Raw genomic sequence first — 24,294 nt, forward strand, 5'->3', positions numbered from 1 at the left:
GAGTGGTACCCGGTGGGGTCTTCTGCTGTTGTAGCCCATCCGCCTCAAGGTTGTACGTGTTGTGGCTTCACAAATGCTTTGCTGCATACCTCGGTTGTAACGAGTGGTTATTTCAGTCAAAGTTGCTCTTCTATCAGCTTGAATCAGTCGGCCCATTCTCCTCTGACCTCTAGCATCAACAAGGCATTTTCGCCCACAGGACTGCCGCATACTGGATGTTTTTCCCTTTTCACACCATTCTTTGTAAACCCTAGAAATGGTTGTGCGTGAAAATCCCAGTAACTAAGCAGATTGTGAAATACTCAGACCGGCCCGTCTGGCACCAACAACCATGCCACGCTCAAAATTGCTTAAATCACCTTTCTTTCCCATTCAGACATTCAGTTTGGAGTTCAGGAGATTGTCTTGACCAGGACCACACCCCTAAATGCATTGAAGCAACTGCCATGTGATTGGTTGGTTAGATAATTGCATTAATGAGAAATTGAACAGGTGTTCCTAATAATCCTTTAGGTGAGTGTATATATACAGCGTTATTTCTCATTGTGCACTGAGCAAGGAATGTGTAACCAACATGGGACATACAGTCAGTTTTATAACACTCAACAAGTTGAGAGACAACTTAGTTTCTTTCTAAGATGAACGAATCAGCCAGACTCTAGTCAGTGAGTCATTGAATGAGTTTTGCTGGGCAGGTCAATTGCGATCATCAGTCAATGCGCTGCTTCCAGTTAGTTGCCATTGTTGACCCATGTAGACTGAACACGATTTACATTTTGTAAACATAAATACTCCCAGATCGGATGCCCGCCTCAAACGCCGAGCTAAAACTGCGTTTTAATCAGACAATTACTAACGTTTACATATGGCTGTCTGAGTCTGGAGCTCATATGGACAGGAAAGGCTATATCATGTTCATATACTGAAGATCCATCAGCAATAACTGTAGGAAATGTACGATTGATAAAGCACACTAACTGTTTATATGAAGGTCCTCGAAACACACACATATTAACAGCGTTTTTAAACAAGGGATGGCGGTTGAAGTGCATTTATCACATCTGACAAGCACAGAGCACAGTTAGATAGAGAGAAATTGCAACACTAAGACGTTGCACTCGTGTAAAACACCAGAACCAGTGACTGTACCGTGAGTCTCAGGCTGAGTCTGTCTGAGTCTGTCCAATCAGCGCTCTCAAGCTGTTGACCAATGACGCGGACCTATGAGTCTAGGACACGCCCCCAGCAGAAACGGGGCGTGGTTTTGGCAGAACTGCGTTAGAAACAGCGCTGTTTCCACACAAAACTAAACCCGCGCTGCTGCTGCGCCTGCGTCAGACTGCTGCTAACTTTGGTTGATGCGGGTCAGTATTTACCGTGTGTTTTTAAAACCGCGGTAATCAAACAAGGTCTTAATGATAATTAAAATTTGAAACGGTAATACTAACCGTTGGGAATTTCACCGTGGTTTATCTTGAACAATTTCATCCCTAGTCCTGAGTAATAAACAATACTCACACGTTATTTTTGCTTTCTCTGTAATAACCTTGATTATCTATTTATTTATTTATTTAATTGAATGAATGAATAATGTTTACTATTTACTCACAGTGGAGAAACATTTTCAGCTTGGCTGTTTTGTTCTGAAGGGACTATTTGCAATGTCTGCAGTACAGAATCTTCTATTAGTGTGACAGATGGCCTTTTTGGGCAGGAGTTAGAGAGGCAGAGTTGCTTATGGGGCCGTGACCACAACTCGACTGCACTTTGCTTCCCCAGTTTGTTTTGTGCAGCCACTGTCCCTGTGGCCTTTGAGTTCAATGGTAATCCAGGGCTTTGTTGTGGTTCATCATTATACATTGGCTGATCTATAGCTAGGATGCTGGTTCTCATATTTCGCCCGAGGGGGCAAAAAAGATTATTCGCCGAGATGTTGACAACCACTGAACAAATGTGATTAACTTCCACATTCTCATCAGGACCTCCTCCTCACCTACTGGGAGACTGACTTGCAGCTCAGCACGGTGGAGGGAGAGCGTGAGCACAGCGTGCCAGTCCCACACCAATAGGATGCTGGGAAAAATAAATATTTGTAAATCCAATGACTCCCCTGCAATTTGATAGTCTGCCCCCAGCTGCCTTGTGAATGATGCACCCTTGAATGGTGAAAAGATTATTATAGGGTCCCTGCCGACAGATTGCAGAGATTTATACCTGCAAAAGAAACAGTAAGACGAAATAATCCGTAAAATAGACACATTTAGCATTTAAAGCACAAGGTAAACAGTTTCCTTCCATTCTCTGGCCTGCAAACAATCTTTGATTGAAGCGATGCAGCCTGGAGACTGCCTGTAGACTTCCAGATTAATAGTGTCCCCCAGCTGTTTAGCAGGCATTATGAAATACAGAGTGCCGCGAGGCAGGTCTGCTGGGACACATGTCAGCAAGTGGTTTTGTAATGCAACATTTTCATCAAAACAGGTTTCAAAACAGCTGTTCCAAACAATGACAAATGTACACATTCCAGTAATATAACAACCCTGTGAAGACTGGAGAGATGATAACGGCACTCTCACAAATTTCACCGGCCACGTCTGCCATTATCTTCCCCTCTGTAGTGCAATGAGAGAAGCCATTACCTGCGGCATTACATCACAGTGTTCCTCAGCTGGTTCACACTGCTGCCACGTTCTCACCTGACCCCGAGAAGGCAGTAACCGGCTCTGACACCCTGGGGTCCCATTAACCCTATGACACCATCTGCATGCTTTTCAAAAGGGGCAAGACAGTGTTAAAGTCGAGGTAAAGAGTTGATGGTAAAGTGATTTTTAAACCCTAATGTAGGGAAACGAATTACTTCATTTGTGTTGTTAAAATGGACACAAGATTTGTTTGAAATAAATAGTTTACAAATCATGCTATGTTTGACAAGTCGCATCATCTACATACAGTCACTATACACCGATCAGCCATAACATTATGACCACCTGCCTAATATTGTGTTTGTCCCCCTTTTGCCACCAAAACAGCCCTGACCCGTCATGGCATGGACTCCACTAGACCTCTGAAGGTGTGCTGTGGTATCTGGCACCAAGGCGTTAGCAGCAGATCCTTTAAGTCCTGTAAGTTGCGAAGTGGGGCCTCCATGGATCGGACTTGTTTGTCCAGCACATCCCACAGATGCTCGATTGGATTGAGATCTGGGGAATTTGGAGGCCAAGTCAACACCCTGAACTCATGATTCATCAGACCAGGCCACCTTCTTCCATTGCTCCGTGATCCAGTTCTGATGCTCACGTGCCCATTGTAGGCGCTTTGGGCAGTGGACAGGGGTCAGCATGGGCACCCTGACTGGTCTGCGGCTACGCAGCCCCATACGCAACAAACTGCGATGCACTGTGTGTTCTGACACCTTTCTATCAGAACCAGCATTCACTTTTTCAGCAATTTGAGCTACAGTAGCTCGTCTGTTGGATTGGACCACACAGCCAGCCTTCGCTCCCCACATGCATCAATGAGCCTTGGCCGCCCATGACCCTGTCGCCGGTTCACCGCTTTTCCTTCTTTGGACCACTTTTGATAGGTACTGACCACTGTAGACCAGGAACACCCCACAAGAGCTGCAGTTTTGGAGATGCTCTGACCCAGTCGTCTAGCCATCACAATTTGGCCCTTGTCAAAGTCGCTCAGATCCATATGCTTGCCCATTTTTAACATCAACTTTGAGGACAAAATGTTCACTTGCTGCCTAATATATCAAACCCACTGACAGGTGCCATGATAACGAGATTTCAGTGTTATTCACTTCACCTGTCACTGGTCATAATGGTATGGCTGATCGGTGTATATATATGTACTTTCGGGGTGGGGTGGGATTAAGAGATTCACTCTGCAATTTGAGGAAACAGTGGCTGTAAAGACTCTGCAGCCCTGTTTAGAGCAGCTAAAGACGGTACTCTCTTCAGTCAGTTTGATGCTGGAAATCAGATAAAATGTTCACTATCGGCTCACTACAGGGAGCTGTTTGTGGACCAATGTGCTGAGGAGATAAACAGTAGTTGAGGAGGTCTTATCATGTGTTTTATAAGTTATAAAGTTCAGCCTTGTTGATCTTTATGTTTTTCCTAAACACTTACTTATAGACAGTAAAACAAAATAAAAGTATATAAAGTCAGTAGGAGGGAGCAAGGAGAGCTCTGGCAGTTTGTCCCAAGAAGTGCACAAGTCTTCCCAGTTTAGGGAAAGGGCATGGCCCAGCCTGACCAACCACCCGACTAAAAGGGAAGAGAGGTTTGCTGTTCCACAGGGTTCCTTCCAAGATTGTCAGTGAAAAGCAATGCCGTTCATGAGAACAATGTAAAGTATGTATTTGTCACTTACGTTTGACTCAAGCTGTGTTCAGTATATCGCTAATCTCATTCAGGGCCGACGTCTGTTGGTCCCTTGACCTGTCACTTTTTATTATATTGCGCATGTATGCATGGATAGATGTACGTGGTCAACAACATCAACCGGGATTATGCAGTTGACTCTTGAGCCCCACGGCTGAGTCAGGTCTTTGATGGGTAAGCATTCAAGGCTGGCTCTTGACCATACACTTCCCTGTCTGCCATTGCGGTCAGTATCGGGAGCAGGGAAGCAGGCTCAGAGAAACTGAGGAGTAGCAGGGAAGGCCTGGGAGAGAGCGTGGTTTCTCCCAGGTCGCTTGCATTCTTGTGGAGATCTGATATGATATTTAAATGATTTTGAAGCTGTAATACCAGTCATTATCAACAGAGTGAATTTAGAAAAAAGTGGGACATTTCTCTGGTACATTTAGAAACATACGTTTTTCTGTGTGTGCGCGTATGTTTTTTTATTTACATTGTTTTAAATATTTGGAAACTAAATAACAAATTAAACTGCTCTCTTCACAGCAGCAGGTGTAATTGAATGGATGAAAGTCTAGCAAGGACAAGGGTGAAACTGCTTTCAGTTCACAGAAATTAATAGTAACCTTGTCCCAGGTCTACTACAGCAATATATCATTTATAACAGTTGGGTTACAAAATAACAAAATAGGATGCAAGTTAAAACTCAGATGTGTGATAGGAATACTGCAATTTGTGTGTGTGTGTATTTCAAGGTGATGTCATACATTAAAATGTAGTGTTTTTTGCTCATGCTTTATGTTACATGTATTTGATGGGAAACAGTGTACATTAAGTGGGCAGTCTATAGAACAGAGTAGAAAACAAAACACATTAAAAATAGAGCTGCTTTGCTTCTGGCAGTTTTTATCCATGTGAAAAAAGTAGGGTACACCAATTATTCTGGAATCTCCTTTTGTCCTTCTTTTTTCAAGTAAGCAGAAATAACCTGAAAATCTGTGAAGTGTCAAGCTTAGTTTTGCTGAAAATTTTGTTGGTTATTTCCCATTAGACTAGTGCATATTAACATCCTGTAGGTTTTTCTAAAATATACTTACTAAAATATTTATATAACAGGAAACAAACTTTCTCTTCGTCCTTGTGTGTGCAGAGAATATTAGCTGAGCATTTGTATGCACATCTTAACAGAAAGGCCTAAAGTTTTTTTTTTTTTCTTCATGTAAAATTTATCTTCATCGTTCTTCATGTTTTAAAAAATGAAATAGTTTTAGTCCCTCAGAACTAGTCACTGACGGCAAAACATTAATATTTTAACTCCAAAGATCTACAGTACTCCGAAAGTTGTCTTCAAAAGACATACTGCATTCTAATTATGAGGAAAAAATTGTCATGTATTTTTAATAACAATTAGACATTAATGTGTCTGGGTATAAATTGCTGATGGGCTGCAGTGGTTTATACTGAGTCCCAGTCTTCCTCAGGCCTTTCAACACAATGTTAGATCATTTTTTTTTTACTACACAGAGAGGGTATAGCCACTTTATTTGGATTAAATTGGTTTGCTGTCTGCGGCACAGTGATAAGAAACCTAGACTAAGGGTGTTACTTATTATATATATATATATATATATATATATATATATATATATATATATATATATATATATATATATATATATATATTGTGGTGCAGTGCCAGGTAGGCCACAAAATGGTCACCAAGAAGGAATGACTAAGCTCTTAGGGGCACCTGACGTGCAAGACTCCCTGGGTTGGCCTGGTTCCTGGATAAAAGCTATGGGAGCTATAGGGGGTGTAGGAGATAGAGGGGCAGTCAGAGCAGGAAGGAGTGTGTGAGTCAGAAACTGAGAAGATGAGAAGACAATGATCATTGTCCTTTTGCTTGGGCATGTTTGACCTTTTACTGCATTATTATTGCATAGATTATATATATTTTCCTGTGCTTGCTGCACAGTCTTGTGCCATAGTTGATCCGTTAAACAATATTAATACTGGGTAGAGTAAAAGTAACTCATTTATACTGTGTAACTTAAGTTTTAATAGATAAAGCCACGTCGGTTAAGAATCTTAAAAGCAGATATAGCCAGAAAATACAGATTAAAACTAAATCGAGCAGCATTACCTAGGCCTATATTATAAATATGCCTTTAGATACAGCTGAATCAATAATATTTGTTTTGTAAATACACGTTATTTTTAAATTGTTATGAATCAGTGAACACTAGAACCGCATGGCCGCATATTTTGGCCGGCTTCTGCAGTACAAAAGTAAATATCTCTGCGTATGTGAATTTCGCCCACTTATCTGTTCTTATGTTACTAAAAAAATGAATTAAATACCTATACGGCATTTGCTGTAAACTCGTCAAATGTAATAACTAAGTTATAAATACTTTCTTCAGCCACCGGACCACAGTTTATTTATACTGAATACAATAAAGCCGACAATCTGGAATAATATATATTCATATATTATTATCATTATTTTATTAGCAGATATACACAAAATATACACAATTGAAGAATCACACCTGATCTAGCTCTCATCTGCCTGTCCTCTCATCAGCTCAGCAAGTTTCTAACTTTCCTTTTGAATTCACTCTTGATCTCGTTGCAATCCCAGGTCTCTGGATCAGTGCCTTGATCAGTCACTAATTATTTTGTATCAGGTGCAGGGCTGGCATTAGGCTGGTTGCTGTTAGCGTTTATTAGACTGCTGTTGGCACTACAATTCAGTATCTACAGGACAGAAGATGCAAAGATACTGCCAGGTTGTTAAATGCAACACAGACAGGCCTGTCGATGTTTCACGTTGTTGAAATGCAGTCTGTGGTAAATGCACTGCAGTGTTCCTGCATTGATGCGTGCAGCTGTATACGCAGTCAAACCCATTTCAAAGTGCTTTCACATTGCTTAAGATGTTATATTTTATGCTATTTGTATAACTGGTTGTTTATGTTTTTACTAACATATGTGCATACCAGTTTACACAGTTTATTGTATTATTAGTTTGTTCATGTTTATGTAGCCTATGCGCTCGTTTTGAAAAAAATAAGAAAAATACTTACATTTTCAATGCAAATGCAGTGTTGTTGCAGTTAAAATGTTGTGCGATGTTAATATGTAAAAATTTCAAGATTAATCCAACTGTTTATTTTTCATTTTCGTCACACAGCTGTTTTATAAAGGAGAAGCACATTTTGGGGTGCGGTTGTTGCATCCGAAATCTCGGCGGATCTAGTGTTAAGAGCTCACCGAATGTAATCAGTCGAATTAATACCACATTTAACAAAAATACTACAGAAAAGTGGTGCAGTGTCTCGGAGAATTGTGATAATCCAGGGTTTCCTTTTGTTTGTCTATTGGAAATCTGCGAAATGACAGGACTTTTTTCTGTCATAAAGGGAACCACTCACAAGGCCAGGAACACAACAGTGAGGCACGTTTGTTTATCGCACTTCCGTAACTGATGCTTTCAGAGCCTCGTTTTGGTTAAACATCTGCTGTCTCTTCTTTGTTTCCACCTCAGGTGTATGGTGTCATTGTGCGGACAAAAAATGTATATTTGTGAAAGACACAATCACACAATTTTCATTATACAAGGAGATTCCTCCGATACTTCGATATTACGGAATGCATAGCTCTGAACCATTTCTGAAATTTGGTATAGCGGTAGTATCGAAGTATCAGTATTTTTGACAACCATAGGTGCCACAATATATGTGTGTGTGTGCATGTGTTTATTTAATTCTTTATGTTTTTCTCTGAAGGCTGCAGTAATTTGCATGTACAGTAGGACAGTTATAGTGGTGTTACTGACCACGTTATGTTACTACCATGGCAACATGTCATTGCATGCTCAGAGCCACTAACCACTTTGTTTGTCTGTTTAAATACGGTTTTTATCAGCCAGAATGTCATTTGATTGTAATGCGGCTCAAAGTTGCTATTAAGCAGAAAGGCATTGTCTGCTTTTCCTACAGCATCACAATCTTTCACAGGCCCGATTAGAATCAGTGTGCTCTGCTACAGCAGCGTTTGACTCAAATAGAATTAAATGTTACTAAATGTACTTTACATCTCCTGTCAGGGCTACCCTGACAAAAAAGTCACTACATTGCGTTTATTTTATGAAGAAATACAGTCAGGATCCTACAAGATGGGAGTGGGATATCTTTGACATTTTTTTCAGGTCAATTGTCTTCGTTAGCTTGGTCTTCAATAACTGCCTTCTCTTATGTTTACAATTTTTAATAAATATAGCACTTCATTTAAAGTTTGACATAATGTGTGTCTAAAACTGCGTGGAAAATCCCTGGTGAACACTGGCATTTTGAACACCTTAAATTTGGGGTTTAAACATTTTCACTGTAGACTGTTAACAATCTATTAATGGCGAGTCTGCTTGCATGTGATTGGCTGCAAAGATTGATGCCCAGGAAACAAAACTGTCATCAAGCTCCATTGTTCCATCTGTGGAAGGAGACCGAAAGAGAAGCTTCCATGACAAGGTGACATAAATACAGCAGTGCTCAGAGACAGTGCTGAGAGACGCATCAGAATGTACAATTAACAGATTTTCAGTTCAGGTTTAGGCACCTTTAGCTTGGTTTAGCTCTCTGACCTGTGTTGTATAAAGGCCAGTGCTTTGCCATTAATCTTAAAACTCGCAATCGTAAACCATGCCCGGTACGATGGATTTCAAGCACCCCGGGTCCTCTTCTTTCCCCACACCTAACAGCTGTCCTTGGCCAGCTAGGAAAAGGGAATTGAACTGCATTTAATTCATTGATCCCAGAGGGCATGGAGGTTGCCCTGTCTGAGCATAAACGCTGAAGTAGGAGCCGTGTGTAATGAGACGCTGTGCTTTAGGTTATCAGTGAGACAGAGATTAGGAGCCTCTCATGATCGGCTACAGTATCAACCCACAAGAAAATGAGCAGGAAGATGTTTCAAAAAGACAATGAATACTGAAGCAGGAGGAGACAGGTGAGATTAAAGTAATTGCTGGAACAACGGGAAGGTAACACAGGGAAAGTCAACTAAAGTAATTTCTTTTTACCTCAGCTTTACTGCAGAATATTTATGAGTGTCAATATATATGGTAAAGAATGATTGCTCCATGAAAACAACTGAAAAACAAACAAACACAAATCTCGCCCAGAGTTGTCTTGCAACGGATATGAATATTTAATTTGAGAAATTAAAAATAATCGCTCGAGTCTGTTCCTTGCAGGGTATCTTGGTTTCGATACTGACAGCCGCTCTGCTGTGCAGCACAGTTTCCATGCCTTTTTTAATTGGTATGTTTCAATTAAAGGTGCAGTACTATGCACACATACTATCATGTACACAAATGTCGAAGGACCTTCAACCAAGCCTTCCTGAAAAAGAACCACCAAATTGACATCGGCATCAGATTCTCACAGGAAGAGAATGTAACTCCACTCCCCCACCACCATCACCACCTCTCCCATCTCTGGCTTCCCAGGAAGAATTGAAGACAGCTTTTAACAAAGACTGAACTCAGTTTTCTTTAGCACATTTTTTAGAATTGTTTTATAGAAATGTACTGTAACTCATTTTGTATGTTTTTTTTTCTCCTACAAAACATAAACTTTCTTCACATTTGGGCTTCTCCTCTCAGAGCTCATTACAGCCCTCCAGCCCTCTGCCTTTGTGTTGTTGTTGATGTTGTGTGCAAAGCTGCAGTTCAGGAGACATGCAGAAGGGGGCAGTAACACTGTGAAAGCTCTTCTCATAAGCCTTCTTATCCTGGGAGTTAGGGTGATAGCTGGATTCTTTCAAGATGTATCAGCCCTGACAAGATACATAAGTGTACACTTTGGTCTCATGCTCCTATTGCTACTCTCTGAAGAAGGCTCATTCCTGAGGGGTCTTGTGTAACAGTGAGTGTAGCCTCTTTCCTCAGGCCTCTCAAGAATAGGCACTAGTCTTGCCAGTGATGAGCGAGAGCAGGAGAGAGGGAAAGAGTCTTCAAGCTTACAGGAAATGTTGCAAAGCCAGCTGGGAGAATCCAAGCACATGTTAGACATGATTGAAAGTTTGCTGAGATCGAAAAGGCAGAGGCGAGGAGGGAGGAAGGGACTGTGAGGAAAGTGTCAAGAGCGGCCTTGTTGCTGGTGCTGTTGCTCGTTCCAAGACTTCAGTTTATTGCTGCCGATTCACGATGGATATTCCACCACCCGCTGTGACCCAACGTGATATCGGTGCCTTTGAAAGATATGTCACAGTCAAACTGTGGCTCCCAATCAACACACTGTAAGTGTGTTAAAAATAGGGTGTGTGTTTCATCACCTTCATCCTTCAGTCAAAGTTCAGTTTTGAGCAGCACCGTTTTGGCATGTCGAGAGACACAATGAAGGGCACTGCAATGGTTTTAGCTCTTCATCATGTAGTCGCGGCTGCTGCTGAGTCGCATGGGAATCTGGATGCCTGTTAGAACTAACACACACAAAAAATACAGTTTCTGCAAGGTTATAGTTACAGGCAGGGAACTCACAGAGTTTAACATGCGTGCGAAAGGTAGGGTATGTAACGCAACAACCTCACAGTGTTCTTCCGTTCTTCTTGGGCAACGCAACTCACAGCGTACAGTGAGAAAACAATGGCCTTGTATGCAGAACAGAACAGCGAGGTCATTAAAAGGACAATGGAGTAGAAACTGCTGTAGGCACGGGAACAACACCAAGGGCTTCTCTCCCAGGGCTACTTCACTGTACTGCAGATTGTACACCTTTGTACATGAAATATAATTGTGCATAAATTCATAAATCTCTCCCAGGCAATCTCGGACACTTGTGCCATAAAGTATAAGGGTTTTGGACAACATGTTTTATTGATGGAGGGTGACTGTGGGACTCCAGTGCCTAACAATGAAGCCTGTGCTAAATTAAACAGGCTGTTTCTTGCTGGCTGTGTGAATTATAAATCAGACCAGAGGTATTTTTTGCTTTTTTAAACAAGAACTCTCTTTGCCATTAATGCCCAATTATCCCTAATAACAAATTATTGAAAAAAAGAAAGAAAAAAAAACATGGGTTATTCCCAGAGGAGAGAGGAGTTGAATTAAGATGCTATTTTCTGAAGTACAAACACTTGCTGACAAACAGGGCCTTCGATTGTGAATGCAGTCTGTTGCTCCGTGAAATGTATAGTTTCAGTAACTGACCTCCAGTAACCTCCAGTGTCTGCATCTGTGTGACCAAGTCAAAATGTCAGATCTATCAATAATGCAGATCTTGTTTAGTTATAAAGCCACCCCCTTAGTTACAATTTACTGAAACACCAGGAGAAACACGATACCCAACAACACAGTCATCATAAAAATAATAGTTAATCTTCAATAGACAAGCAATATGCAATAAAGTAGCATAATTGACCTGTAAGTCAGCTGACTATAAAATATTATTCAGGAAGCATATGGCATAGCCTGCTGTAAGTTTGCTTTGTGCTGTACGAAAGTCACCTGAAACTTTACACATCTGGGCTTGCTTGTCTGGGTGACAGACTTCACAGTTTCTCCCTGACAGCTTTATTCTGTGCAGTCAGGGCTGGCAGCCTCATTAATAAAATATGTGGCGAAGCAGTTTAATGTGCTCTACATAGTGAACTTGCATCTCAACACTGTTATGGGAAAATCATGTTTTATTGATGGGCAAACTCGTTATCGTGGATGGCTCCACCAAACTGTGATGAATTGTACTTCTGTGTTAACTGTGGGCATTACGATTAATATTGTATAAAGGTTATAGTGTCTCACTGTCCATGAACTGCCTGTGATTTTTTGGGGTTTATTCTTTTGTTTGCTTGGATTCAACTTCACACCTCTACTGAGATTGTGTGTGTGTGTGTGTGTAAGTGTGTATGTGTGAATATATATATATATATATATATATATATATATATATATATGTGTGTGTGTATATGCATGTATGATCAGAGGATCATTTTCCCATTCATTTTATAATTTTTCAATCATTATTTTATGAATTAACAGTGTAATACTGTCTATAAATTGCCTTCTCACCGATACATGCCAGTAGTTAAGTAGGGTGTCTGTTCTGTTGTTACACCAAATTATCTTCCTTCACACGAGGGACAATTTCAGCGATAGAAAGAGAACAGTGCTAGGATTTTCCACAATACTATTAGCATATGACCACAGAAATTAAAAATAAACCCAGCATTAACCCTATGTTATATCTAGGTTTTTATTTGTACTAGATTTGTTTTATTCATTGTAATTACTGTTCTTCTGTAAGAGGTCAAAGTGCACAGAGATTGTACACTCACAGTGCAACACAGAAGATATCTTGAGATATGTTTGGAAAGATCCTCTTATACATAGACCTCAGAGGATGTTAATTATTGACAGGAAAAGAACCTTTCTATAATACCTCTAGAAATGGTTATCAGACTATAATACTATACTTTCTGACCTCTGCTCCAAGCTGTTAAATTCAACTCCTATCTCAAAACCATTAATATTTTCTAATTTGCTTTTGCTTTTTACTTTTTACTTTTGAAATCTGTTAAAAGGCCATGGTTTTTACTTTGATCTTCTTTCTGTATTGCACAGATTTCAGAACAGTCTCATCAGATGTTTGTTAAAGAAGACAGTTTATCCGTGCAAGCTTTTGAGTAAATCGTAAAGTTACCAAAACTAAGTTACAGGACAGTGTTAAAGATGTAATCAGACTTACAGTTCCCATAGTTCTGTGTAGGTGTTTTTGTTGTTGTTGTAATTGCACATCCATATCAATTATAAATATCAAGTTCCAGTATTGTGGCATCATGACACATTTCTCTCTGAGTGGGCACTGGCAGAAAGGAAAAGAACATATGCAAAGGTTGCAGATAAGACCTTCATCTTTAAATGTCTAAAATGTTTGCTGATATTATATTTTAGCTTCCACATTCTGATGGGTTATGTTTCTCTCTGTGTTATCAATTGTATGTATTTATTTATTAATTTATGAGGAGCATCATAGTTTACAATAATAGCTCATATTTACATATATAGTACTGTGCAAAGGTTTTAGGCAGGTGTGAAAAAATGCTGTAAAGTAAGAATGCTTTCAAAAATAGACATGTTAATAGATTATATTTATCAATTAACAAAATGCAAAGTGAGTGAACAGAAGAAAAATCTACATCAAATCCATATTTGGTGTGACCACCCTTTGCCTTCAAAACAGCATCAATTGTTCTAGGTGCACTTGCACACAGTTTTTGAAGGAACTCGGCAGGTAGGTTGGCTCAAACATCTTGGAGAACTAAGCACAGTTCTTCTGTGGATTTAGGCAGCTTCAGTTGCTTCTCTCTCTTTATGTAATCCCAGACAGACTTGATGATGTTGAGATCAGGGCTCTGTGGGGCCATACCATCACTTCGACGACTCCTTGATCTTCTTTACACTGAAGATGCTGCAAAATACATTTGGGGCCAATCAGATGTCTCCCTGATGGTATTTGCATGATGGATAAGTATCTGCCTGTACTTCTCAGCATTGAGGAGACCATTAATTCTGACCAAATCCCCAGCTCCATTTGCAGAAATGCAGCCCTAAACTTGCAAGGAACCTCCGCCATGCTTCACTGTTACCTGAAGGCACCTGCTGCCATTTTTCTGCACCCCAGTTCCTGTGTTTTCATGCATAGTTGAGTCGCTTGGCCTTGTTTCCACGTCTGAGGTATGGCTTTTTGGCCGCAAGTCTTCTATGAAGGCCACTTCTGACCAGACTTCTCCGGACAGTAGATGGGTGTACCAGGGTCCCACTGTTTTCTGCCAATTCTGAGCTGATGGCACTGCTGGACATCTTCCGATTGCGAAGGGAAGTAAGCATGATGTGTCTTTCATCTGCTGCAGTAAGTTTCCTTGTCCGACCACTGTGTCTACGGTCCTCAACGTTGCCCGTTTCTTTGTGCTTCTTCAAAAGAGCTTGGACAGCACATCTGGAAACCCCTGTCTGCCTTGAAATGTCTGCCTGGGAGAGACCTTGCTGATGCAGTATAACTACCTTGTGTCTTGTTGCTGTTCTCAGTCTTGCCATGGTGTATGACTTTCTGCTTCAGTTAATGATTGTGTTTCAACCTACATATTGAATTGATGATCATTAGCACCTGTTTGGTATAATTGTTTAATCATACACCTGACTATATGCCTACAAAATCCCTGACTTTGTGCAAGTGTACCTAGAAGAATTTATGCTTTTTTGAAGGCAAAGGGTGGTCACACCAAATATGGATTTGATTTAGATTTTCTTCTTTCTTCTGTTCACTCACTTTGCATTTAGTTAATTGATAAATATAATCTATTAACATGTCTATTTTTGGAAGCATTCTTACTTTACAGCATTTTTTCACACCTGCCTAAAACTTTAGCACAGTACTGTATATATATATATATATATATATATATATATATATATATATATACACATTTCTTTTTTTCTTTGCTGTGTGTTACATTTTGAGTTTTATAGTGCAGGGACTACTGGTCAGGTTATGGTTGCCAGTTACAGTGGAACAGTTAAAGCATTCTGTTGTGTCTGGTATACTATGTTAACATCTCCTATGTTCATGAAGACTGTGCTGTACTGCTGTTTAAATCTCATTCATTTTTCTTTGTTTCTTTCTTTGTATTTGTTTTTTAATTACCTTTTTGAAAATGGTAGGCCTATTTATTTTTGACCCCATCTGCATGAACCTGCCTCACTCTTAACAATCTTTTATCAAGCAGGCTCAACATTTCTAATGCCAGCAAGGGGTTTTGCAGAATAAACAAAATAACAAATCAAGCCACCAAATTGGGCAGTGGTTTCTGACCAGCTTTGCGCCATTGTCTGTTCTCTTCCAGGTGTCCGCAGGACAATGTAGTGACACACACAGCCTGGCTGAATCGCTCCAGTATCTTGTATGCGGGTGAAGACAAGTGGTCGGTGGATCCTCGAGTGAGCCTGATTCTCCTAAACCAGCGGGAGTACACCATCAAGATCGAGAAGGTGGACGTGTCTGATGAGGGCCTATACACATGCGCAGTGCAGACACGCAGCAGCCCCAGGACGACATCGGTCCACGTCATAGTGCAAGGTACAGTCGTTTTGTTGCTAACAGTGTGACACCATTATGGATGCCCATATAAGCTAGTGCACTTAGGTGTATGCTTGTTCGTCTGTGTGGCTGGTGTGGTTTCGACAGTATCTTATGGTCTGAAGAGTCGAGAACACGGTTGTTTTTAATGTCAGCATGTACCTTCGAGCATGCTGAATTCATCTTGGCAAAGGGAATCTATCATGTCTTCTGGGACTGTAATTCTGAAGGATGGAAGTGAACTAAAAAACAGCAAAATACCATAAAGTACCATAGTGCGCTGACAATGGTTGATCTAAAGCACGCAGCCAAGTCACCATCAGAATCGCTGAAGAGTGAGAGGAACTGAGTGCTGGGCAACTGATCACAGTGGCCAGACCTCAGTCTCGCTCAGCTGTCCTGGGTGGCTGTGAGTGTAGGCCGGGGCTGCCAAAGAAACACCAATCTCAAAAGAGTCCAAATGGCTTGTACTGAAGGACGTGGGGATAATGTTAACTGGATAGACTCAGCAAGAGCTTTGACACACAATTGCTCATAGTAATAGATTGCTTTTTTTAATGCATATCATCAGTTTTTGGATAGTGTGTTTGTGTTTATATATATATATATATATATATATATATATATATAGAGAGAGAGAGAGAGAGAGAGAGAGAGAGAGATAAATATACACCGATCAGCTATAACATTATGACCACCTGCTTAATATTGTGTAGGTTCCCCTTTTGCCGCTAAAACAGCCCTGACCTGTTGTGGCATGGACTCCACTAGACCTCTGAAGGTGTGCTGTGGTATCTGGCACCAAGACGTTAGCAGCAGATCCTTTAAGTCCTGTAAGTTGCGAGGTGGGGCCTTCCTCCATTGCTCCATGGTCCAGTTCTGATGCTCATGTGCTGCTTTCGGCAGTGGACAGGGGTCAGCATGGGCACCCTGACTGGTCTGCGGCTACGCAGCCCCATACGCAACAAACTGCGATGCACTGTGTGTTCTGACACCTTTCTATCAGAACCAGCATTAACTTTTTCAGCAATTTGAACTACAGTAGCTTGTCTGTTGGATCGGACCACACGGGCCAGCCTTCGCTCCCCACGTGCATCAATGAGCCTTGGCCCCCCATGACCCTGTCGCCGGTTGACCGCTTTTCCTTCCTTGGACCACTTTTGATAGGTACTGACCACTGCAGACCGGGAACACCCCACAAGAGCTGCAGTTTTGGAGATGCTCTGACCCAGTCGTCCAGCCATCACAATTTGGCCCTTGTCAAAGTCGCTCAGATCCTTACGCTTGCCCATTTTTCCTGCTTCTTACACATCACCTTTGAGGACAAAATGTTCACTTGCTGCCTAATATATCCCACCCACTGACATAATGTTGTGGCTGGTCGGTATATATATATATATACACTCACCTAAAGGATTATTAGGAACACCTGTTCAATTTCTCATTAATGCAATTATCTAACCAATCAATCACATGGCAGTTGCTTCAATGCATTTAGGGGTGTGGTCCTGGTCAAGACAATCTCCTGAACTCCAAACTGAATGTCTGAATGGGAAAGAAAGGTGATTTAAGCAATTTTGAGCGTGGCATGGTTGTTGGTGCCAGACGGGCCAGTCTGAGTATTTCACAATCTGCTCAGTTACTGGGATTTTCACGCACAACCATTTCTAGGGTTTACAAAGAATGGTGTGAAAAGGGAAAAACATCCAGTATGCGGCAGTCCTGTGGACGAAAATGCCTTGTTGATGCTAGAGGTCAGAGGAGAATGGGCCGACTGATTCAAGCTGATAGAAGAGCAACTTTGACTGAAATAACCACTCGTTACAACCAAGGTATGCAGCAAAGCATTTGTGAAGCCACAACACGTACAACCTTGAGGCGGATGGGCTACAACAGCAGAAGACCCCACTGGGTACCACTCATCTCCACTACAAATAGGAAAAAGAGGCTACAATTTGAACAAGCTCACCAAAATTGGACAGTTGAAGACTGGAAAAATGTTGCCTGATTTGATGAGTCTCGATTTCTGTCGAGACATTCAGATGATAGAGTCAGAATTTGGCGTAAACAGAATGAGAACATGGATCCATCATGCCTTGTTACCACTGTGCAGGCTGCTGGTGGTGGTGTAATGGTGTGGGGGATGTTTTCTTGGCACACTTTAGGCCCCTTAGTGCCAATTGGGCATCGTTTAAATGCCACGGCCTACCTGAGCATTGTTTCTGACCATGTCCATCCCTTTATGACCACCATGTACCCATCCTCTGATGGCTACTTCCAGCAGGATAATGCACCATGTCACAAAGGTCGAATCATTTCAAATTGGTTTCTTGAACATGACAATGAGTTCACTGTACTAAACTGGCCCCCACAGTCACCAGATCTCAACCCAATAGAGCATCTTTGGGATGTGGTGGAATGGGAGCTTCGTGCCCTGGATGTGCATCCCACAAATCTCCATCAACTGCAAGATGCTATCCTATCAATATGGGCCAACATTTCTAAAGAATGCTTTCAGCACCTTGTTGAATCAATGCCACGTAGAATTAAGGCAGTTCTGAAGGCGAAAGGGGGTCAAACACAGTATTAGTATGGTGTTCCTAATAATCCTTTAGGTGAGTGTATATATATATAATCATATTGGATAAATTAGATCTTTGTTATATTGTGGCACGTGTCTTTAGGTGTGTCAAGTGATTGTGACCTTAATTGTACTGAATATGCAATTTAAGCAGGAGAAGAGATCTGACATTTGGTTGTATAGCAGAGCTGGCACACTGCCAACGGTGCTGCCTTGATCGTCTCCATTATGACACTCTTGATCACCATTCAGCATCAGCCGTAGTGCAGAATAAGACATATTGGCTGAGGAAGAATTAAAAAAAGTTTTCTTCAGGGTTTCTACAGCCAAAAGATAATTAGAGGATGACGGTCTTGAACTGTCAGCTTTATTTCAGCTGTTCAGAGTGTGCTTCTCACCACCTTGGTGTTATTCTACATGAGTCAGACTCTTGATCTAGGAGATTGTGTGCAAGGAAATATGTTAAAAAAAAAAAAAGAAAAGAAAACATACATACATACATAAATAAATAAATAAACTCTCCCTTGGAATCCACTGCCAGTGGATTCCGTGCCATATGTTTTAATGGAGCGAGTAATTGTATAATTAGAGCTGATATAACAGTATTGTACCTTGGAGAAGCACTTTTTTGTTAATCAGTGGAATTCTCTGCAAAGTGATTGATGGGAATGTCAAGGCTGAGCACTGGTGCATTGAGGAGTATCTAAAAAAAAATTCAGAGATACACAGAGCAGGGTGAAGGGGGAGGGTGTGTATCCGGTATTGATTAAATTGCACTTAGAGAGAGAGAAAAAAACAAAAGCAGAGCGAAATGCAGCTCATCTAACGGTGTGGCCGCATTAATATTATATGCATATTATTTGTGTTATGCATTGGTCCAGGGATTTATTAGCTTTTCCCTCGACTGAAAACTGATCTAGCTGCCTTGTGCAATATGTTCGAAGACGCTTGTTGGTTCGGCTGCTGTCTGCATGGTATCATTGCTCTCTGTTGTGCATTATAATTCAGCCCAGATGGCACTTGAGCTACATATTTGGTGTAGAACGCAATTATGTAGGAGTGTTAAACTTTCGATCACTTGGGATCTTAAAAATGACTGTCAGCAGAAATCTCCAGCTGCCCCCGTGAAAGTCACATTGCAAAACAATTTTCTCTGCTGGGCCAGGGCTTGATTAGTGTATATATTTAGATTAAAGTAAGAGTTTCAATTAGAAGTGAATCGCTTGCGTATGTATTGATAACGAAATGCTGGGATGTGCATAAATAATTTCTCAACTTTTTGTACTTGGGAAAGAAAAAAAAAACAACCAGAATGACTTACGCAATTAGTAGTCATGTGTTGTCCGGGGGGACTGTTGCCTACTTCCAGAGAAATCAGGGGGGAGATCCTGACAGAATTGCAGCATATGTGTATGTGTATGTGTTTCTCTATTCCCGTTTAGAGGTCTCTACTGTTATAATCAATGTGGACAGCAAAAGGTCTAATGTGTTTTCCTGAAAAGCACATAGTTATATTGTTGTTGTTTTTACTCACTCTCCCATACTTTAATTTTCTACATTGTAGACATAATATCTAACACAGTTTTAATCCAAGATTGAGAGTGGCCCTTCCATTTTGAACATGCCTCTATTGTAACAGATTCAGTATTCATTTGATGAGAACCTGCGTTTATGTTATGAATCTTTAATCTCCTGTTGTGTCAGAGATCTAATTAACTGAAAGATCAAAGAGAGGTGCTTTAGCCTAGATTAAATGAACAAAAAAAAGAACAGCATACTAGTTCCTCATTTGAAAGGAGACCGACTTCACTCGCCTTCCATACAGTTCACCTCAGAAGGCCTGTGTTGAATTAATTTCTTGTCACAAATGAAAGGCCTTTCATTTCATGGCTTTAACCAAGTCTGCAGGGGTGTTTTCATCTCCAAAAATGAAACAAAAAGAAGATATTAGATCAATGTAAACTATTTTCTCTCTTGGGAGATGGAGCATAATCTCTCCATCAGGATAAAAGAAAGACGCTGAAGGAGTGGTGCTGTTGTGTGCGAATGTATTGACATCCTTAATCTGAAACGATGTTATTGTGTGATCCATTTAATTTAATTTAATACACATTGTTTGTTAAACAATACTAATCAATTTATGTACTTTTCAGAGGTTGTTAAGCAGTCCAAAGCTTACTCAGCCCAGAGCCTTGTATACCCTACTTTCAATTTCGACTTCATATGCTAACTTTAGCCATAATACATCGAACCATGGTGTAATGAGGTCACCAACAGTCACAGCTGTGTGAAGATATTGGTCTGTGGACAGTGGAAGAAGTATTGTCTAGTGGGCTCCAGGAGTGCAGGGCAGAAAATCCCCCTGGATGCATGAGCCTGAGACTGAGACATCAGCTCCAGCTCACAAAGGCTCTGATATGGGCAGTTAGAAGTCATCTGATCTGAACTCTCCTGCTGCTTTGCACAGCCTGGTCAGAGTTTTCCAGGTTCTCTAGTTCCGTATGTCTGGACATTGGAGATTCAGTGTTATTAATGTGACCCAGCTTTTTTTCTCAACCAGAGTGGAGGAGGACTAGTTTTTCAATTCCATGTCTTTGTGACTTGATGTTTGGAGCGTTTTGAAAGCGCATCATATTATGCACCTCCTGGATCTTGGTAGGAGGGTGGTCCTTTATTTATTTAATCACCATAATGACTTTAACATCACTGAATTTGTATTGGTTGATTTGAAAAAAAAATGTTATAAAACAAAAAATAATTACAGTTATAAGAGAGGAAGCTGTGTCTAATGATTTGCTGGGCTCCTGCTGGGCGGCTGCCACCATGCAATCAGCGCTGTGAACATTGACTGGGAAACCCCAGGAGAGCAGTGTGGAAGGTGGCGTCTCTGCGCTCTGTAACAGCGCTGCCCGAGACAGCCTGATCCTGGACAGTCGGACACTGACAGAACTTCTCTGAAGACGCCTGCCTCTTATTTTGAATTGGATCTGTTAATTGTGCCTGAGGTTCTGCTCATGATCAGTATTGTATTGGCACTGTATTGCATGGTAACCGATGGTGTAAGGAGCTGTGCTGTCACGGGCGAGCGCTACCCTGTGTTTCCAATCTGTCCGTGTTTGTGGTTCTGTTTCTCCTTAGCAGTTAAGTTTCCAGCTGCTTCAGGTTCAAAGGTTGCTTTAGGTCTTCCCCCCCCAAAAAACAAACAAACAAACAAATACCTATCTGTATTGGCCTGTCTGTATACCTGTCTGTGAACAAATTAGTCCATGACTTGCACTAATGTTCATATCAAGTCCTCTGCCAAATGTCAGTAAAGATATCACTGCGTATCACCTGAGCTCCTGCCAAAGTGAGTCATCATCCCGTATGCTCTCTGCAAACCGAGAGTGTAGCTTGTGTGCCACTTACAGCACAAGCTTACATGACTTTTCTCTCACAATCTCCTCCAGCTACTGAAGTGATCCTGCCTGCCAGTGTTGTGTCAGCTGTGGCAAAAAAGAAAAACAGAAATGTGTGAATTTGTTCTCAAAGTTATTAAAAAAAATCTTCTTTGAGGGTGAGACCTAATGCAACCTCTCAGCACTTCCGTGATACCTCTTGTCACCGCCTTTTTTTGTTTTTGTTGTTGTTTTTTACTTTTCATTCAAAACATTGTGTTCTGGTTTGTTTTGTACATTATGCTCTTCGCTAAATTGCTTAACAACAGCTTGGTCATTAGGCGAACGGTCCAATGAAAACTCTGCTCTGTTGTCTTCAAACCCCGAAGCAGGAAGGAGGTTTGATTGAAATGGTTCTTAGACACTTTAATGGAAAGGTCAGTCACCAGACAATAAACAAACAGCAATGCAGTTCCAAAATGATCGCATAAACATTTTACAAACAGGACAGGGTGGGCTCCATTATTATCCATCTCAGTCAGCATCCTGTGTGTGTTCACAGTGGGCAGGTGGCTTCTGAATGGATAGTTACCCTCCTGTCTGACTTTGTGTCATTATGTCCTTGATTCCATTCCACAGTCTAGAGGGACACTACACCTCACACTGTGTGTAGCTCCCAGAAAGTTCGGCTTATATTTGTTGTTATTTTAGTTAGTTGGTTTGTTTGTATTTTGAAAATCCTTCTCTTCTGCTGGAGGCTGCAGCCCCATACTTTCTACTGTGTTATAATTGTCTACCACTGATGGCCATACAGTTCAAGTAACAGGTGTGTGTGTGTAGGCCTGTTTGTATTCCATAGGATGGACTGTCCAGCGTGGCATGACTCGGTCTTCCTAACAAGACTCATCACCTGTGAAGGATGCTGTTCGCTGACAGTTTGTAGCTTTTTAATAGGCAGGAACGTATATGCTCACAGAATGGAAAACATGCTTTCAAATAGGTTTCTAATACGAGAATGCAATTAATTTTTTTGCATGCTTCACATATGAAGGGATGTTTCCTGTCATTACTACTTTGTTGAAAGTCAAATTCATACGTACATCTGCAGGTGCTGTCATGCAGAGGGATAAATATAGAATTCTATAAATGGGGTTAGTGTGTTAGTCACTGGTGAAATATAGGCACTTGTATTTAATTAAATTACTGCAAGGTGAAATATGAAATTATTGTGCAGGGACTGTCAGATCTAGAAATCTGTGCCATCTTGCATGACCACAAACACATCATGCATGGACAGTAGCTAAAGGAATTGGATGGGGAGGGTCTTGTACACCTACCAACACAAGAATATAGCATGTCACACAGCTGGCAGGGGTACACAGCTGTGCAGGGAGAAGAATGTAGGGGAGAGTGTACGGCCTGGCAGAGCCTTCCCTAAGGCCATTCAGCTCTGTCCCTCTAAACCCTGCGCGGTCAGAGGGAGGGGCTCTGTAATCCCTCCCCATGCAGCAGTGGGTCTGTGCCATCTCCCCGTATGTAAACATCTCCAATATTGTCCAGCGTAATGCAATCTTACATTGTAATGTTATTACTATATATTTTATTAGCCGTGATATTGTTTTGAAGACTTAATACTTGCATTGAAAAATGACAGGCCTGAGAATGATTATATTATTATAGGATTATTAGATTTACCGATGCCTCACACTCTGTACTGCGTGCTTCATGGAGAAGAGTAGGAGAGAATTGCATGTTTGAAATGCCAGATGATCAAGTGCCTCTGCTGTTTCTGTGTCACTTCCCTGTGACAAATCATATTTAAAGGAAGTCCTCCCCCTACCGCCTAAGACAGGCCTGCTATCAGCCGCATTTACATTCTTTTTTGCCACAGCCAGCTGAGTCAAAGACTTGACTTAGTCGAGCCCAGAGTACATTTTTTAATAATAATAATAATAATAATAATAATAATAATAATAATAATAATTCACCTCCCACGATCATTTCATCTTCATGTGATTTATTTAACCTTTTTTATTTGTTATAGGAGACTGTACTTTAGTCTCACTTTACTCTCAATTGGTATAATTACCATGTGTTTAATGTATGCCATAGAGCAGCAGATATAAAAGGATTAGATCTTATGATTCCATATATTTCAATATTGTAAGGAGGCAAGGTCCCTCATTAAACCGATCAAGATTCAGTTCCTCTGCACCAGTCCCACAGAGAGTAATGAGACATTTAAAATATTCCGCTGCATTAATGGTAGAGGAATAGGAGAGAAACATGGGAAGATTAATCTGTTCTACGCATTGAAGATCACTTCATTAATGGGTTCTTGCTCTTTTCCAGACAGGATTGAACTTTGGGGCCCCAAAACTGTAATCAAATTGAACAAAGGCTTAAAATGGGTCTCGTAGTACTAACAGAGGACCATTTTTTTAAAGAAAAGAAACAAATTCCTTTTGTTTCCAGGTGAGATTACACAGCCTGACTCCATTGGCAAACCCCGACAAGGGTGATTTCAGAGATCCATTTAAGAAACTATGAAAGACAATCGCCAGGCTGCTGCTGGGGAGATAAAAACAAACCGCTGCAGACGGCTGGGGTGATCTGAAGGGCCTGTTTTCCAAAGGCGAGCTTTGGTGTCAGTGGCTGTGTGGGAGAGGTGTCGTGTGTGTGTCAATGTGTCATAGGCAATTGCCTCACTGGAAGCCCTGGGTTTCCTGAAGAAAGCCTTGCCGCCATTGTCACCCTGTGTAGCAGTGGCGGTGTGCAAAGAAAAATAAATATATATAACTATCTATCCATCTATATATAGACAATATATG

At 41.0% G+C, this 24,294-nt stretch overlaps 1 protein-coding gene across 5 annotated transcripts in view; it reads left to right on the forward strand.

Annotated features, from left to right (window-relative positions):
- The window catches only part of ntm (neurotrimin), a 360,902-nt gene that overhangs the window by 272,682 nt on the left and 63,926 nt on the right, over positions 1 to 24,294 (forward strand). For all 5 annotated transcript variants that reach the window (XM_066707858.1, XM_066707886.1, XM_066707876.1 and 2 more), the window contains one exon: positions 15,273 to 15,505. In XM_066707858.1, coding sequence (XP_066563955.1) covers positions 15,273 to 15,505 — 233 coding nt within the window. The remainder of the gene's footprint in view (positions 1 to 15,272; positions 15,506 to 24,294) is intronic.

Source organism: Amia ocellicauda, chromosome 1, assembly GCF_036373705.1.
Source record: "Amia ocellicauda isolate fAmiCal2 chromosome 1, fAmiCal2.hap1, whole genome shotgun sequence".
NCBI classification, from domain to species: Eukaryota; Metazoa; Chordata; class Actinopteri; order Amiiformes; family Amiidae; genus Amia; species Amia ocellicauda.